This window comes from Astyanax mexicanus, chromosome 16 (genome assembly GCF_023375975.1).
Source record: "Astyanax mexicanus isolate ESR-SI-001 chromosome 16, AstMex3_surface, whole genome shotgun sequence".
In the NCBI taxonomy this organism is placed as follows: domain Eukaryota; kingdom Metazoa; phylum Chordata; class Actinopteri; order Characiformes; family Acestrorhamphidae; genus Astyanax; species Astyanax mexicanus.
In genome coordinates, this window is record NC_064423.1 from 28858922 (window position 1) to 28875273 (window position 16352).

The 16352-nt window shown below is 33.4% G+C and overlaps 3 protein-coding genes across 3 annotated transcripts; 2 read left to right on the forward strand and 1 right to left on the reverse strand.

Annotated features, from left to right (window-relative positions):
• Positions 1-380: 380 nt before the first annotated feature.
• Positions 381-5993, forward strand: ing5a (inhibitor of growth family, member 5a). The gene is made up of 8 exons (XM_007246163.4): positions 381-518; positions 2621-2692; positions 3930-4096; positions 4185-4296; positions 4655-4754; positions 4974-5109; positions 5323-5384; positions 5497-5993. Exons 1-8 carry the CDS (start codon positions 482-484, stop codon positions 5534-5536), a joined length of 726 nt encoding a protein of 241 aa, XP_007246225.1. The 5' UTR covers positions 381-481; the 3' UTR covers positions 5537-5993.
• A 2030-nt stretch (positions 5994-8023) lies between these two features.
• On the reverse strand, positions 8024-11325 carry cep19 (centrosomal protein 19). Its single transcript, XM_007246159.4, has 3 exons — positions 11151-11325; positions 9590-9743; positions 8024-8980 (listed from the first exon to the last, which is right to left on the reverse strand). Exons 2-3 carry the CDS (start codon positions 9717-9719, stop codon positions 8622-8624), a joined length of 489 nt encoding a protein of 162 aa, XP_007246221.3. The 5' UTR covers positions 9720-9743; positions 11151-11325; the 3' UTR covers positions 8024-8621.
• A 401-nt stretch (positions 11326-11726) lies between these two features.
• pigx (phosphatidylinositol glycan anchor biosynthesis, class X) lies at positions 11727-15127 on the forward strand. The gene is made up of 6 exons (XM_015605048.3): positions 11727-11868; positions 12984-13065; positions 13179-13311; positions 13780-13981; positions 14245-14351; positions 14518-15127. The coding sequence occupies exons 1-6, from the start codon at positions 11805-11807 to the stop codon at positions 14653-14655; spliced, it is 726 nt and encodes a 241-aa protein (XP_015460534.3). The 5' UTR covers positions 11727-11804; the 3' UTR covers positions 14656-15127.
• The last annotated feature ends 1225 nt before the right edge of the window (positions 15128-16352 follow it).

Genomic DNA, 16352 nt, shown 5'->3' on the forward strand with positions numbered 1-16352 from the left:
TACCCTCTCTGTTATGTCCTGAGCCATAGAAAGGTTACTGGCTGCAATTGGTCTTCTTATAGATTTAAAATTATTATTTTTTAATTGATACAAATCTTTTGAAAGGATGATTTGAGTTTTTTAGTTAAGTGGTTTAAATCAGTTTTTTTAAGTATTTTAAAGTATTTAAGTTTATTAAAGTTTATTTTTTAAACAAATATCTTATTCCTCTATGGTTCATTACATGTGTATATGCATATACATACATAAATGTATTTATTAAATCAATTAAAAATAAATATTTTTAATATAATAATCATTTAAAATAACGTAATAAGCCAAACCCCAAAAGTATCCAATCAGAGGAAAGAATGCAAAACCACAACGTCTCAACCAATGGGAACGATGCGGGTCATGAATTATTAATAAGATGCCAATGTTGTTCTGGATCACGCGTTGAGAAAAACATTAAATCTCTGTATTCTTTTAAAGGGTTGGAATAATGGCGACAGCTATTTACCTCGAACACTACCTGGACAGTAAGTATAAATGAAACCGTGTGGTTATTATGGTTAGATGTTTAAATGTCTGAGGCTGCGCTGTTTTTGGCGGCCCAGCGAGCTGCTGCTGCTGCTGCTTGTGGCGTAAGCGAGATAACCGAGCTAATGTGGCTAAGCTAATCTCAGATCGCTAAAGTCTTGGTACGAAAACAGGGAAACTATAAGCAGTTTCTGGATATTTCCTACAGCTTTAAGACCAGTGACCGACTTGTTTGTCTACAAGTTATATTTTAGATTAAAGTGAAGCGGATTAAATGTACAGTGGGGGATTTTACCCGCTAGTTTAGCTTTAGCCGCGTTAGCATGGGCCGGCCTAGGTTAGCTAGCTATGGCGAAAGTTTGGCAGCCGTGCCTGAAACTTTAGGCAGGACTCATATGTTTACGTTTTCCCTAAATTTAAGTTTAATAAATAACCTAGTTACCGCATTCACTGTAACACGGTTAATCTGGCTAGTATATCTGTTCTGCGTCCACTAACGATAATCAGCACTGTTGACGCAGTTATGTGAAAATTTTTATTGATCATTGATATTGACATACACTAGTTAGCGTTAGTTTAGTTAGTAAGTAGGGCTGGGCGATATGGATTAAAAATGTTATCGCGATATTTTTTTTTACCAGAAAGTCGCTATACGATAACGTTATATACCTCGATATATTTCCTTTCCATATGGTAATAACAAAAAGAATCTTTGAGACAAAACTAACGTTACATGTTCCAAATTTTATACATGCACTTTAAAATTCAGCTGTAGAGTGAACATGAGATATACTCTAGAGATGGAAAGATCAATTGGTTATGTATCCATAACCATACTGGGAACTGGAAGAAGAGAGGCAAACTGTTAGAGCTAGTTAGAACATAACATATTCTATATCGATATATAAACGATATGTTTCATCTTATACAGCTCTGGAAAAACCCAAGACTGCTTACAAATGATGAGTTTCTTTGATTTTACCAAATTGAAAACCTCTGACATATTATCAAGAGGAAGATGGATGATCACAAGTCATCAAACCAAACTGAAATGCTTACATTTTTGCACCAGGAGTGGCATAAAGTTATTTAAAAGCAGTGTGTAAGACTGGTGAAGAAGAACATGCCAAGATGCATGAAAACTGTGATTTAAAGGGGGGGTTATTCCACCAAATATTGATTTCTAAACTCTTAAAACTTTATGAATATGAACTTGTGCTCTTTGCATTATTTGAGGTCTGAAAGCTGTGCATATTTTTTGTTATTTCAGCCATTTCTCATTTTCTCCAAATACATGCTCTAAATGTCAATATTTTTATTTGGAATTTGGGAGAAATATTGTCTGTAGTTTATAGAATAAAACAACAATGTTCATTTTCCTCAACCATATACATATAAATAGCAAAATCATAGAAACTGATTCAGATACTGAAGTGGTCTCTGTCAACAATATTAGTGATCCTTAAAACTTGATATATATTACCCAGCCATATTAGTAAGTATACTACTGTTTATAAACATCTCTTCTAATTAGCTAGCTAATAAAACATTCGGCTACTTTTAGTTTCTTGTTGCCCATTGCTGTCACAAATGTGCAAATGCACCCACATACATAGCTTTTCTATTTTATGTGGGGAAAGTACTGCCAATAGAATAGAACTTTCTGGAACAGATAAACATGAACCTATGTTTGCCATTCATTTTTTTACAGCAATGCTTCAAAGTCTTTTTTAATAGAACTTTTATTTTTGTCTAAAATACGAATGAGTATTTTTGAAGTCTTAAAGCAGCACTGATGTATTGTTTCTTTAATAATAACATTCAAAAGAAAAGGGATTTTTAGCTACACATTTTTGTCTTTAAAAGTATCTAAATAATCTTGACTACATTTCTCAAATAAAATTAAATAAAAAGATTACCCCACAAAGTTTAAAAAGCAGTCAAAAATGTATTTGAATGTTTGTGTGAGCAAATTAATTATTAGGTACTGCCCACCTCTGTAAGTTTGCTTTGCCAATGAGGAAAATTTCATGTCATTTCATGATGTGCATATTATATAGGATATATTACTTTATTTTAAAAACAATATCTGTTATTTCAGGCATTGAGAATTTGCCATGTGAACTGCAGAGAAATTTTACACTCATGAGGGAGCTGGACAACAGGACAGAGGGTAAGTCTAAATAGGGCTGATCTATAAATCAGTATCAATATGTACAGTTACCTCCAAAAGTATTGGAAAAGTAAGACCAACCCATTTATATTGCTGTAGACTGAAAACGTTTGGGTTTGACAAAAAACAACTAAGAAAAAATATCATTATTTCAGCTTTTATTTCCAGGTATTTACATCTGGATCTGATAAATTGTTCAGAAGATGGCACCGTTTATCTGAACCCACCATTTGACACCAACAGACAAAATTAAACTATAGTGAATACGTTTTTATATTTAGTTGCAAATCCTTTGGTTGCAATAATTGCATCAGGTCTGTGTCCCATTGATATCACTAAACCTTTGCTTTCTATTTTTGTGATGCTTTTCCAGACAGTCTGTTTTTGTTGTTGCATGATGAACAATCTCCCCATCAGTTTGGTTTTATTTTTCTTCAAATAACAGATACATGTTTCTGTAGACTTCTGAGTTAACAGTACAGCACTGTCCTGTCTGTTAAATTGTCTCATCTGTTGTATTTCTTGTATTTATTGTAATGTTACACTTTTGCACTTTGTTAGTCTATTGTATTGTTTCCATGTTGCACTATGGTTCCAGGGGAACGTAATTTCATTACACTGTGTACGTGTACTTGGATTTAATGACAATAAAAGTCCCTTAACCTGATTGCCTTGATATCAATGACGATTAATAAGCCTCTCATAGAGGAGGCCATGCAAGCCCAAGCCACGACATAACCTCCATAACATCTTTCAGTTCCAGATATAAAAACTGAAATTTATATATTTTTTCTCATTCATCTTTTAATGTCAAACCCAAATATTTTCAGTTTACAGCAATAATAAATGGATCAACTCTACTGTTCCAATACTTTTTGAGGGGACTGTATGTATTGTGATAGAAATGTCTTAATAACAATCATAACTTTTTTTTTTTTTTTAAATACACATTTCCAATATTTCATTGTGTAATTTATTATTATTTTCAGCATGTGTTATTGGCTGGTGTTCATTACAGACAGCATTACACAAATTTGACTTTTGTTCTGTGCTTTTTTCTATTGTTCATATCAATATTGGAATTATGTCTTATCAGCCAAAATTAATAAAAATATATTGTACTATAAAGTCTGCAGTCATGCAGTGCTCATGTTGTCTGAGCACAGTGTTGTTCAGTCCTGAATACGGCTTTTATAATTTAGTTTAAGCATGTTTTGTTTTCTCTTTTTCATTTTAGAAAAGAAAGGAGAGATCGATAAGCTTGCAGAAGAGTATATAAAAAATGTACGGAACCTCGCATCCGAGCAGAGGGTGGAGCACCTGCAGAAAATCCAAAATGCTTACAGCAAATGTAAAGAATTCAGCGATGACAAAGTGCAGCTTGCTATGCAGACATATGAAATGGTAAGTGACTGCATATTGATTTCTGTCTTCCAAAGCAACAAAATCAACAGCTGTATTTTATATATTAATCAATACTAATGCTTTCTAGGTTGACAAGCACATTCGGAGACTAGACGCAGACCTGGCACGCTTTGAGAATGAGCTGAAGGAGAAGCTGGATGTCGGGGGCTATGAGAGTCCAGATACTAGAGCACTCAAAAGTAAGTAGTTGGTACAGTGACTATAAAACATTGTAAACTGGACATGTTCCTTCCTGATTGCAGAAACTAGGATCAGGATTATCTATCCTAGTTGTGACACTAAAAATAATTCCATGGAAGTTAGATTTCTGCAAAGCAAGGCCTTTAGAGATGCATTTTTTGAAACCACAAATGACTGGGTAGCATGCTCTGTCGTTTTATCTCAGTCTGATGTAATATTGCTGAACCAGATTGTGTCTGCCTCTCCAATATCTTAAAAAAAACATTATTATTATTTAATGATTGCTTTAAACAAACAAGTAAATGTATTAATGTATTTCATCGAAATGGAATTCTTCTTTTTTTTCTTATTTTACAGAAGGAGGTGGGCGGGGACTTAAAGAAAAACGAGGACCCAAAGGCAGAGGAAGAAAATGCTCGGATGATGACTCACCCAGAAAGAAGAAAATGAAAAACAGGTTATTATTTTTATTTATAAAATAAAAGTTGATAAATAAAAGTTTAATTTAAATATTTTCAGATTCATTGCCTAGTGTTGTTTAGTTACTGTGGTAACTGTGTATCTATCACAGTTTGAAGTTTCTTTTTTTTTATCTTACACATTCATCATGAAGTCACATTTTCTAAAGCTGTGGTAAATATTAATAAGTCTTATGTTTCATTTCTTTTTTTCTCAGTAATGAATTCTCAGACTCGCTCTTACCAGTACACCCATCCGATGTTCTGGACATGCCAGTGGATCCCAATGAGCCCACATACTGTCTGTGCCACCAAGTCTCATATGGAGAAATGATCGGCTGTGACAACCCAGACGTAAGCCTAATATATTACTTCTCTCTGTTTGTGGTTTAAATAAAATGTATTATTACTATTTAGTAATAAGACCCATGGAAATGTGCTATTTTTGTTTCATTAAAAGCATATGTACTATTCAGAAGCAAAATACATATTTATATAGTGTATATATATATTGTTTTTACTTTACATCAGTCCATATCAATTTACCTCCTTTTCTTTTGTAAATAGTGTCCAATTGAGTGGTTTCACTTTGCTTGTGTGGATCTCACAACCAAACCCAAAGGGAAATGGTAGGTCATTTATATGTGTAGTTAATTCTGATAAGACAGAGAACCAAATAGCTTAAATCTAAAAAGAAGCACATCTGTACACTGATACTAACATACTTTTTTTAATGTTTAGGTTTTGTCCACGGTGCACCCAGGATCGGAAGAAGAAATAAGATTTCTATTACTTTTATACATAAGAATATATATATATATATATATATATATATATATATATATATATATATATATATATATATATATATATATATATATATATGTATTTTGTCTATGTGGTAAAATAGGATATGTACAGTATAAATATATATTATACTTTCTATATGACTATGATAAAGGAAAAGAGGGTCACAATGAAACCATTTTAGTTTTTTATGTACTTGAAAAGTGTCCATTTTTGTTAATTCAAAAGCTGATTATTCTTGTGCTGAAAGTAATCTGGTATTTTATGCATTTACTTTTATGACGAGATAAGAACATGAGAAGTCAGAGCTTATCGTATATGTATACTCCCTTCTACTGAAAAGGTAGGGTAGATTTCCTTGCTATATGAACTTCAAGCACCAAAACCATTACTCTTTATATTATGTTTATTTGATAAATATATATATATATTTACGTTATTTGTGTTATTACTGCTGCATAGAACATTCGCAGCAAGACTGAGAGATGTCTTGCGTTTAGTTTAAGGAAATGTCAAAGATGCCAAGTGCAGCTGTCCTGCTGGATATAAAGTTTATTATTTGTTTTTTAAGAAAAAAAAACTTTTACTTGCACTATGAAGTGACTACTTCTGTAACTCCGTCCAGATGAACAGCAGCTCGTGATCCATGACATTTTTGCTAACTTATAAGCCTTTGTCTCTTTATCTTTGAATGTATGTTAATAGTAATAATGATGTTTTGGCAGTATCTGCCACTTTCTCGATCAGCTTCGATGCACTTTTAGTAGAATGATTGATTCTGGTTCGCACCACAAGCAAGGCCTGTATTCATAGTATCTCAGAGTGGGTGTGATGACTGATCACAGCTGCCCTTCCCTACAATCATGTTAGTTAAAATTATTCTCCTATTGCCATATCATTATATTAGTTTGAGATTGGTAAAGTAGTCTTCAATGAAACTAAGGACCAAAACTAAAACACCAAAGACGGGGAATCCGCATGAAATCAAGATTTGATTTGCTTTGGCTGATTTTATTATGGAATCTGGTGATCTGGTATTTTCTGGTGTTTGATAAGACTTTGGTCAGTTTAGATTAATGATGTACATTCTTAAAAATAAAGGGGCTACAATGTAATGTTTAAGTGATTTTGTAGAAGAATCATTTTGGTTAGTTAAACATCAAAAAAAAAAAAAGATTTTTGGAAAATTATGCTTTTTACACAAATGCTTCTTTTTTGGAAATGCACAAAGAACCTGTTGTACAGGTTTTGACAATACATGTTCCAGTAACAGTGATTTTTAAACACAATTCTGATATTTCACATTTTTGACTGATGTTCATTAGAGAGCGCATCTCCAAAAGTTAAATTCATTTTTCAGAAGTTTGTAGGTACAGACATCCATCATGGGCATTTTTTATATCTTTCATTTTATTTTATATCTTTTATATAAATTAATATATATATATATATATATATATATATATATATATATATATATATATATATATATATATATATATATATATATATATATATATATATATATATATATATATATATATTGTTTTTTGTGAATGTTTCCATATATTCCAGCTATATCATTGTACCTTTATTTTTAAGAGTGTAAGTAGATCCTTGATCACTACTACCATTCTGAGATGCTTTATGAATTCTGTGATCACAGCAATTGGAGTTTGGATCAAGTGGTCCAGAGTGCTTTTGATTGGATTCAGGAGAACAGGAATCTCATGCCATTTGTGACCAGTTGCTGTTATGTTGAAAAATGCGATTAAGAGGCAGCAAAACATACTAGTGGATCTACCAAAGTGAGATTAAGTGGTGTTGGCACTGATGTACGCTACACTGCTGTTATATTATCATGTAATGCCTGATTTTTATTGTGATGATAAATGTTGAATTACATTTATATTGTACTACAAACTGCATTACTGCTGGTCTTGCATGGCTCTCCTTCCAACTATACACAAACATATTACTGAAGCTACCTTTCAAAATGCATTTTCAATAAGCAGGTAGATAGAAATGTATGACAATCAAAACTATTCTTTTTGCTATTTTTCTTCTGGTTCATTACAACATGAAAGTCTTGCGGAGAACCAAACATCTACTGTGAAATGATTTAATATATATAAACAATGTTCCTTGTTATGTGGGCTAGTTGTTCCGTACAGATTTTCATAAAAACAAAAAAATAAATATTTAGCAATATTCCTGCAAGATGTTCAGTGTCTTCTTTAAATTCAAGTGTGAGGATCAACTGTTTTGGTGATAATGCTGTCTATATTTAGTTCATAGGGGTGGTTTCTCAAATAAGAATTAAGCCTAGTCCTGGAACTAGGTTTAATCCTTTAATTGCTTGTTGTGTTTATGTTAGAACAAGTCTTAACCAGCAGAGAAAACTTTTCATTAAGATGCTCTGAGAAACTGATTCCAGACAATAGGCATGAGTGGAACTGGCTGTGTTCAACTTGCTTTAATACATTCTCATTGTCATACTGGAAGTCACCATTAGAATATAAATTGACAATTTGTCACCTTACAGGGATGTGCCTGGCCAGCAATATAGGCTGTGGCATTCAAGCGATGACTGGATGGTATTAACAGCCCAATGTGTAACAAGAAAATTGTCCCACACCATTAAACCATATTCACCAGCCTGAACTGTTGACACAAGGCAGGTTGAGTTCAATAATTCATGCTGTTGGATCTACATTCTGACTGTACCTCAGCAGAAATTAAGAGTCATCAGACCAGGCTGTGTTTTTCTGTCCAGTTTTCTTGTGTCTGACAGAAGGTGAATTCTGGAACCAGAGAAGGACTTCTGTTGTAGTCCAATCTCCTCAACGTTGGACATCTTGTGCATTCTGAGATGCTTTTCTCCTTACCAGGTCACCTAATCAATGTAACCAGTTCCACTAGGTAGCATACCATAGTATTGTTACTTTGTCACTATGCATGTAATGATGTCCTTGCTAAAGCTAGTTTATGTTGGAGGATCTGTAATGAGCCCAAAAGGCATCTGTGAGTGTAGCTTTATGTGTTTAGTCTGTAGCCCTTTAAAACTCCTCATCTGACCGGTCCTCATCCCAGCTACAGGTTTCTCGTACACTGTTCTGAGGAAATTCAACCTCAAGGTCGTACACAAAGTCTGGATCGTCCTTGTGGCGCCGGTTGCGTTCAAAGACGATGTCCATCTGTGCCTTCCTGCGGTTCAGCGCTTCATCACTGAGCTTGTTGAGGTCTTCGTCATTTGGGTCAGGGCCCCGCTGTGCAGCCAGACTCTCCTCCAAGGTGAGACCCCGCAGGTGGTCACGAAGGACTGTGTGTAGTCTCTCCAGCTGAGCCAAAGGGACAGATTCCAGGTACAGACTGTGACGGGCATGGTGCTTCAGTCTCTCAGCTGCTCTGCCACAGTCTGAGGAGAAAAGTTAATCAAAGTGAATTTTTTTGATTTATACACATATGCTAGAAGTCATGGGACAAGAAATAGGATAGGGTCCCATAAAGTTTGCAACATCCCATAAACGCTAAATACTGCTAATGGGATATGTGTGTGCAGCCTACATAAGCTGAGCCCCTGAGGTAAGATTTCATGATCAATGTAAATACTGTGATCCCATGACTTTTGGCATGTTGGTGTATTTTAGCTAATGAAGAATTCACTGAATTACAAACACATGAATCTCATTATATTTCTTTTATGGGTCACCGTGACTGCAGCACAAATACAGAGTTTCAGATTTTATGTAATGATTGTAGTAAAATAGTAATAAATATATATTTTTTGCTGTACAGCATTTAAATTATGTCTTAAGTCGGTCTATTTTTTTCTAAAGGCAATATACACATATACACGATATTGCTTCTTATCACAACAATTGAACAAGTCCTACTTCATATGTTTATCTGAAAAGATTTTTGAATAACTTATTTTAAAACTTAACGATTAAAATGGGCATGTTACAGCAATAGAAACACTAAAATGTGACTGGGTTCAGTGTCTAGCAATATGAGAACAACAAACCTGAAAACTGAAAGAAGTTCCTCACTGGTATTACTCTTTTGCGCATCTTCTTTGTATCTTCACTTTCATATATGACAATAATTGACGGTGGCGCAAATGTCACTCCACATTTCTTTGCCTTTATTGACATTATGTGTCATTTAAGTGAAGTTATCTGTAAGAGAAAAGAAGGTGGTAAAAAAAGAAGGCTGTACTTTACTATAGCAATTGGCTAGTTTAGTAGAGGACATCACACAGACAGGAATATAGGAATACTATAGGAAAGTGAAATGCAATAGTTTGTTATAGAAGTAATTATTATACAGAATTAAATACATCTTATATTATCCTTCAGCAACAAGCTGCTGTGCCCACAGTGTGTGAAGGAAAGCGCATGGCCTTCCTTCCCTCAGTAGACAACACCCACCAAAATCTGATAAATGAATGCATTTACACAGTATAACTACTTACTGTTTTTTATCACCGACTATCACTTTATCACCGACCGCAACTGAGGATACTTTCAAAGTTTGATTGACTTTCATTTCTTCACAACTGATGCTCTCAAACACATATAATAAAGCAAGACATTCAAGTAGTTAAAAAAATAAAAACAATCTACAAGAAAACTTAACAAAAACTCTGAATTAAGCTGTCCAAACTTTTGAATGGTGCTGTCCCTGCTTTCTTTTATTGTTGTGCATTTAGACAAATGAAGGGTTATATAAACTAAAATGTCTGCGATGTACTTTTCATTTCTGTAATATTGCAAATTTCACTGCTGTGGGATTAATCAAGAATTTTTATTTTATATTTTTATGAGGATTATTAAAAACTGCAACGTTTGTCCCAAAATTATACATTATGCATTACAATCTCAATTTGATAAGTTAATTTGATATACAGCTCTGAAATAAATTAAGAGACCCATCCAGTTGTGAATCAATTTCTCTGATTTTGCTGTTTATAGGTATATTTTTGAGTAAAATTAACCATTTTTGTTTTATTCTATAAACTATGGACAACATTTATCCCAAATTCCAAATAAAAATATTGACATACAGAGCATTTATTTGCAGAAAACGAGAAATGGCTGAGATAACAAAAAAGATGCAGAGCTTTTAGACCTCAAATAGTGCAAAAAAAAGTTCATCTTCATAAGGTGTTAAGAGTTCCGAAATTAATATTTGGTGGAATAATCCTATTTTTTAATCACAATTTTCATGCATCTCCTCCACCAGTCCTACACACTGGTTTGGATAATTTTATGCTTCTCCTTGTGCAACAATTTAAGCAGTTCAGCTTGGTTTGGTGGCTTGTGATCATCCATATTCCTCTTGATTATTTTCCAAAGGCTTTTAATTTGGTAAAATCAAAGAAACTCATATTTTTTAAGTGGTCTCTTATTTTTTCAGATCTGTATATTTAAATTGCATTAATAAACAGAGTCTACTGAACTTAATTGTTTAAAGCCCATATTGCTGCTGTGCTGGAGATCACACTGCGCGTCTCTATCGGTATCTAGGCAACGGTTAAAACTCATAATAACAGTCACGTGTTTATATTTATCAATCTTACATACCTTCAGTTCATCATAGTTAAAGGAACCCGCAGCACAGACTGTTCATTTATGTAGAATAAAAGCTTAATAAGGGGGTTATTCTCGCATCTTTTTCGTGTCTTCTTCTTACAGCAGTCCCTCGGTCGTACGAGCGCCCGCTGTCGCCCAGCTCCCGCGCGGTGTTCTGTCGAGTTTTGCCACACAACGATAAGTGCTTCTTTACGACACTGCGCATGCGCCGACCAACATTTTTAAATATGTTTTCATGTTTTCTATGATAATTCCTTAAGTTTTTATTGGAAGCACTAAACAACACTGTAAAAACACTGTAAAAACACTGTAAATAAATATTAAATATATATATATATATATATTCAAATAATAATAATAAACTATACCATTTCTAATCACGCATATATGCAATTATCTTTTTAACTTCATCTAATACAGTGATTTAGCCTATCCACACATCCTACCTGGGCTTCTGATGAGAGTATTGTCTAATAAGGTTTCTAATATGGTGTTTTTTTGTTTGTTTTTAGCTGTTTTAACTTTTTAAAAATAAAATGGTACTAGGGTAGCACAGTTTGACAAGGTAGCACAATTCGACAGAACACCGGACACGGAAACTTGTTCACAGTGTTGTGAACAGGCTTCGCAGCATGAGATCTGAGAATGATTATTCTATATTTTTTCCTTATTGTGTTTTGTTTAATACATTGCGAGCACTCACAGAAAGGTAATAATAATCTACAGGACTGATAGGTAAAGCTGAAATACTTAACGCTAGCTTGGCTAGCTTTGTCTTATTCGGCCCTGTCGTTGTCAGCTAGTCAGCTAAGCGTTACCTAGGTTAGAAAGCTATCTAACTACAGCTAAGTAACTGTTTCCCTCTTTCTGCTGCTTTATTTATGCGTTTCTATGGGTTTAGCAGTACTCTTGATTTCTACTTAGATTTTGGAAATGTAATTTGTGAAAACATATTTTAATACTGGACTCTTATTATATAAATAGCGTACTAAACGGATTGAGGTCGCTTATTCTTCATAATAAAAGTCCGAGTTTATAATACCAACTTTGCCCCGTCCTCTGCACTGGAAACAGTAGTATTAGAGCCATTGAGGCAAAGTAACAGATCATTTACTAATTTAATGTAATTTAGAATACTTTCTCAAGTTTTTTTTTACTATATAGGGATGGTTTATGAAATACAAGTGTAAAATCTATAACATAATACACACAGGCTTCCAAAGTAAAATGATCCAATGCGAAAAATACAAATTAAATAGTTTAGTTAACTGTATAGTTATGTGTTATGTAAATTTCCTAGTAGAATATTAGAGTTTTTTTTCTGCACATTACATACAGAAAAAGGCATTCTTACATTTGTTCCATCACTGGAGATAATTCAGGTCTGAAAGGCTTAACAAAAAAAGTAAACAATAAATGTAAAAAAGGGGGGGGGGGGGGGGGGGAATGGTGAAGTCTTGTATTAAGGGTTGTAAAAGTGAATCGATTTAGAAAAAAATATTTTTTTATACATGTTTTTTTTATTTTTATTTTCTGCATTGTACAATAATACTAAAGTCATCAAAACTATAAGGAAAAACTAACCTCTTGCTTAGATGACAGCTTTGCACATTTTGGCTAGTTTTTCTCGTCAAGATGTGTCTCGTCAAGGATTAATTGTTTGTATTTCTTGCCTCTTAATTAACTATTATTATACAACTATTATTACTAGGAGTAGTAGAGATAGTAGTAATTTAACTAATGATTCCATATAGGCATAGAGACACTTGTAAGAAAGTAAGTGTGTTGGTGAATATATTGAACATTTCCCTGTGTTTCTTTAAGATGAGGTCATCTGTGGACTTGCATCTTCATGGTTGGAGTCCGTGGTCTTGTCAGTGAACATTGACAAAAAAGGATTCCACAGGTAACAGTACTTGTCCCTCAGTCAGTGCTTTTATACTTTTATAAAGAAATGTAACTGTTAGAAGCGTTTCATTAGTGTATATGTTAAAAGTTATTCTCCTATCTGTCCTTTAGGGAGCTGTTGTATGAGGTTAAGCACGACCCTACACCCCATGTTATAAAGACTTTACTGATTCAGAGATTGCCCAGTGGAGTTTACATGGACCAATATCAGCTTGCATCTTTAAAGGAGGACACAGGATTAGAGGTAAAATAATTACAACAATAGTATCTTCTTCTTCATTAAAGTAAAATGTACTACTGTCATGTGTTAATACATTCTAAACCACAGTACATTAATCTGTATTGTGATAATAGTTATATTCTTTTAAGCATTTTGTATTTATTTTGCTATTTACTTTTACTTGCTTGTTTACACTTTATATTTTAGTTGTTGCATTACTTTATTGTTGTTACATGTTTTTGTTTTGTGCTACATTTGGATTAAGAATTAGTTTTGCAACATTTCAAAAGACAGTAGTGTCCTACTCAGAATTAATAAAATATTTCATTGTATTTAAAAAAGAACAATATTAAGTGTGATATGTTTAAGAATTTTACCCATATGGTGCAACACTTTCATTCTGGGTGCATTCATTCTTTTTTATAGCAGTTTAATCATCCAGACTTGTTATCAACACAGCATATTTAACAGGTGTGTGTGTGTGTGTGATAGGTGCTTCTGGACTCCTCTGTTAATCTTGAAGATCCAGCCTATGTCTCCCCTGGTTTCTCTGCATTGGTTTATCTCAGGCCAGCTGAAAGAGTTCTACAGGCTGCAGTTCCCATCCACGGACGATACCACAGGCCATCCAATTCAGGTGGTTGGGAAAAAGTTACCATTGAGGGGCCAAAACTGTTGCTTCGTCCTGAAAAGTGTGGGTATTTATAGCCTTAAAATTGTAATTTTGGTATAAATAATTGGTGTAAATAATAATTCAGAAAATGATTTACAGTGTTCTGTAAAATTTAAATTGTTGTAAATACATTATATGGACAAAAATATTGGGACACTTATCGTTTCTTATAATATACAGGACAAAGTGAGGCACTGACAATGACTGAAATATGCAGAATTGTTGAAGATTGTAAATGTTTCAGTAACTATATTGTTTTTTTTTTTGTTTTTTTTTTGTGGCAGATGAAACAAAAACACTACCCACCGATCTTCCTCACAGGGTTGTTAAAGCCCCCTGCACTGTCCGTAACCAGAGTCTGTGCTCCTGGCTGGAGATCCAGACATCACTGGTAACACAGAACTATCTGATTTACATTTAATGGTGTATATGTGTGTTATTATTTAGAGTTCTGCGTTATATCATTTACTTTTTTTTATTAATTTTACTTTGATTATTTTAAAGTCATATTGTTCTAACTATTTTAATTTACTCTTCCACATGTGTCTATTTTATAGGTATCAGACTCAGTGAGTCTAAAGCTTCCAGTGGGGAATTTGTCTTTGGCTGGTCCAGTCTGTGCAGGGACAGTTCTGGCAACCCTGTTGTGTTGTGCTCTTCTTTTCAGATCTGTCTGGAAGCATGGCATCTTCTAAAATTTGAGTAAAAATATGAATATGTGGGGAGAAAAAGGTTTTCAGGGAACGATTTGCTGATTATGTTAATTTACAGGTTTTCCCTTTATTTCCAATTCAGTCAAGAAACCAATGCATGTTTAGTGTCTGAAGGTCAGTTCTTCAGGTTTGCATTGAATTTGGAGGTTGATGTAGCTAACAAGAAATGAAAGTCTTTGTCTGCTAAACATTTTTGAAAGCCATTGTCCAAACTATATCTAAACAAAAAACTAGAAAAAAGTCATGGCCCTTTGCCTGTTTTGGGTGGAGGCTAAGTTTGATGTATTATTCCTTATTGTGGGTATCAGTATTGGACATGACCAATGCTCATATTTATAGTGTTATTACATCACATGTAGAATATTGTATTCCTTTTGTATTGTTTTATAGCATTACATTTTTTAACATGTATATTTTTTCTAATATAATTGCTTGACTATGCAAACTAAAAGTCTACTGTGTACTGTACTTTTTTCAGTTGCTGTTTGCATTAATGCTGTGTCAGACTATTTGCAGTAAATAAAAAGACCAAGTAAAAACATACAGAAGTAAGTGCTCCAAACTCCAAAAGTAATTTACTTGCAGTATATCCCGCATCTGTAAGCATAGGAACTGAAATTTTGGTCCATAATAAAACAATAAAACCCCAAAGGTCAGTAACCAACCCCAAAACAATCTAGATTCTGTCACCTGCTTAACATATTTAAATAAACCACAAAAAGAAGAATTAATCACTAATTATATCTAGGTCTTTACAGAATACCAATATACACTAAGGAAAAAATCATTAAAAAAGCTAAAATACATGGAGGTTCTACCTTATCTGTGTTTGCATGCTTACAGACTTTCAGAAATAAAATTCAGTCAGAGTCCCTGAAGTTTTAAAATAAAAAAACATGTATATTTAGAGGTTTCAAATGTTTTCTCAATTTAATAAACTATTCCCAATATGTAAAGAAGACACTTACACAGCCCCTAAATTATTGAGTTTAAAAAACGGTTCCCTTTATTTAAAAGTCTGTTTCTTTTATTTAACACTTTCTTCTGTAAAGATTATAGTTAAAAGCTAAAAAAATACTGTTTGTTAAATGAAGGAAGCAGTTTATATTTGGTAACCCATAAGAGCCCAGACCTATTTTTTGTAGTATTGTGGCCACATGACTGTACATATTTTAGGGTTTAAATCCTGATGTAACACAAACAACACAATATCAAATAAATTACTCTTTAACATTTAGTTATAGAAATCAGGAACTAGTTAAATGGGAAGTAAAGCAGTTAGTTAAATTATTTGAATGGTAAAATGGTTGGAACACAATAAAGCTGCAGAATAAAAAATACACTCTTAAAATAAGCTAGCCCAACAAATACACATTCATGAGTTAAAATGACTGAGAAAGTGCTTTAAGAAACTTTTTTATATTTTTTGTTGCAGCGATTCTCAACTGGTGGGTCGTGGACATAATGTATCTCCTCAGTTTCTTAAATAAAATGTTCTTAAATTCACTTTGCATGCATATGTATGTTTAAAGGGGATTTTGAAAGTTATTTCTCAAAAATTAAAAATATAAAAGTTGGTCGTGACTTAATGACCATGAGAAAATGTGGGTCCCGGGTTGAGAACAGTTAATAAGAACTCCTGTTTTAAAGATATGTGACACATACGTCACCATCGGTTC

Excerpts from the sequence above, each read along its gene's own strand:
- ing5a (XM_007246163.4), top strand. The coding sequence starts at position 482 with ATGGCGACAGCTATTTACCTCGAACACTACCTGGACA. Across the intron at positions 4,097-4,184 it reads CTATGCAGACATATGAAATG|GTTGACAAGCACATTCGGAG; the intron begins GTAAGTGACTGC and ends AATGCTTTCTAG. Across the intron at positions 4,755-4,973 it reads AAGAAGAAAATGAAAAACAG|TAATGAATTCTCAGACTCGC; the intron begins GTTATTATTTTT and ends TTTTTTTCTCAG.
- cep19 (XM_007246159.4), bottom strand. The coding sequence starts at position 9,719 with ATGTCAATAAAGGCAAAGAAATGTGGAGTGACATTTGCGCCACCGTCA. Across the intron at positions 8,981-9,589 it reads GAACTTCTTTCAGTTTTCAG|ACTGTGGCAGAGCAGCTGAG; the intron begins GTTTGTTGTTCT and ends TTTTCTCCTCAG.
- pigx (XM_015605048.3), top strand. The coding sequence starts at position 11,805 with ATGATTATTCTATATTTTTTCCTTATTGTGTTTTGTTTAATACATTGC. Across the intron at positions 11,869-12,983 it reads TTGCGAGCACTCACAGAAAG|ATGAGGTCATCTGTGGACTT; the intron begins GTAATAATAATC and ends TGTTTCTTTAAG. Across the intron at positions 13,066-13,178 it reads GACAAAAAAGGATTCCACAG|GGAGCTGTTGTATGAGGTTA; the intron begins GTAACAGTACTT and ends TCTGTCCTTTAG.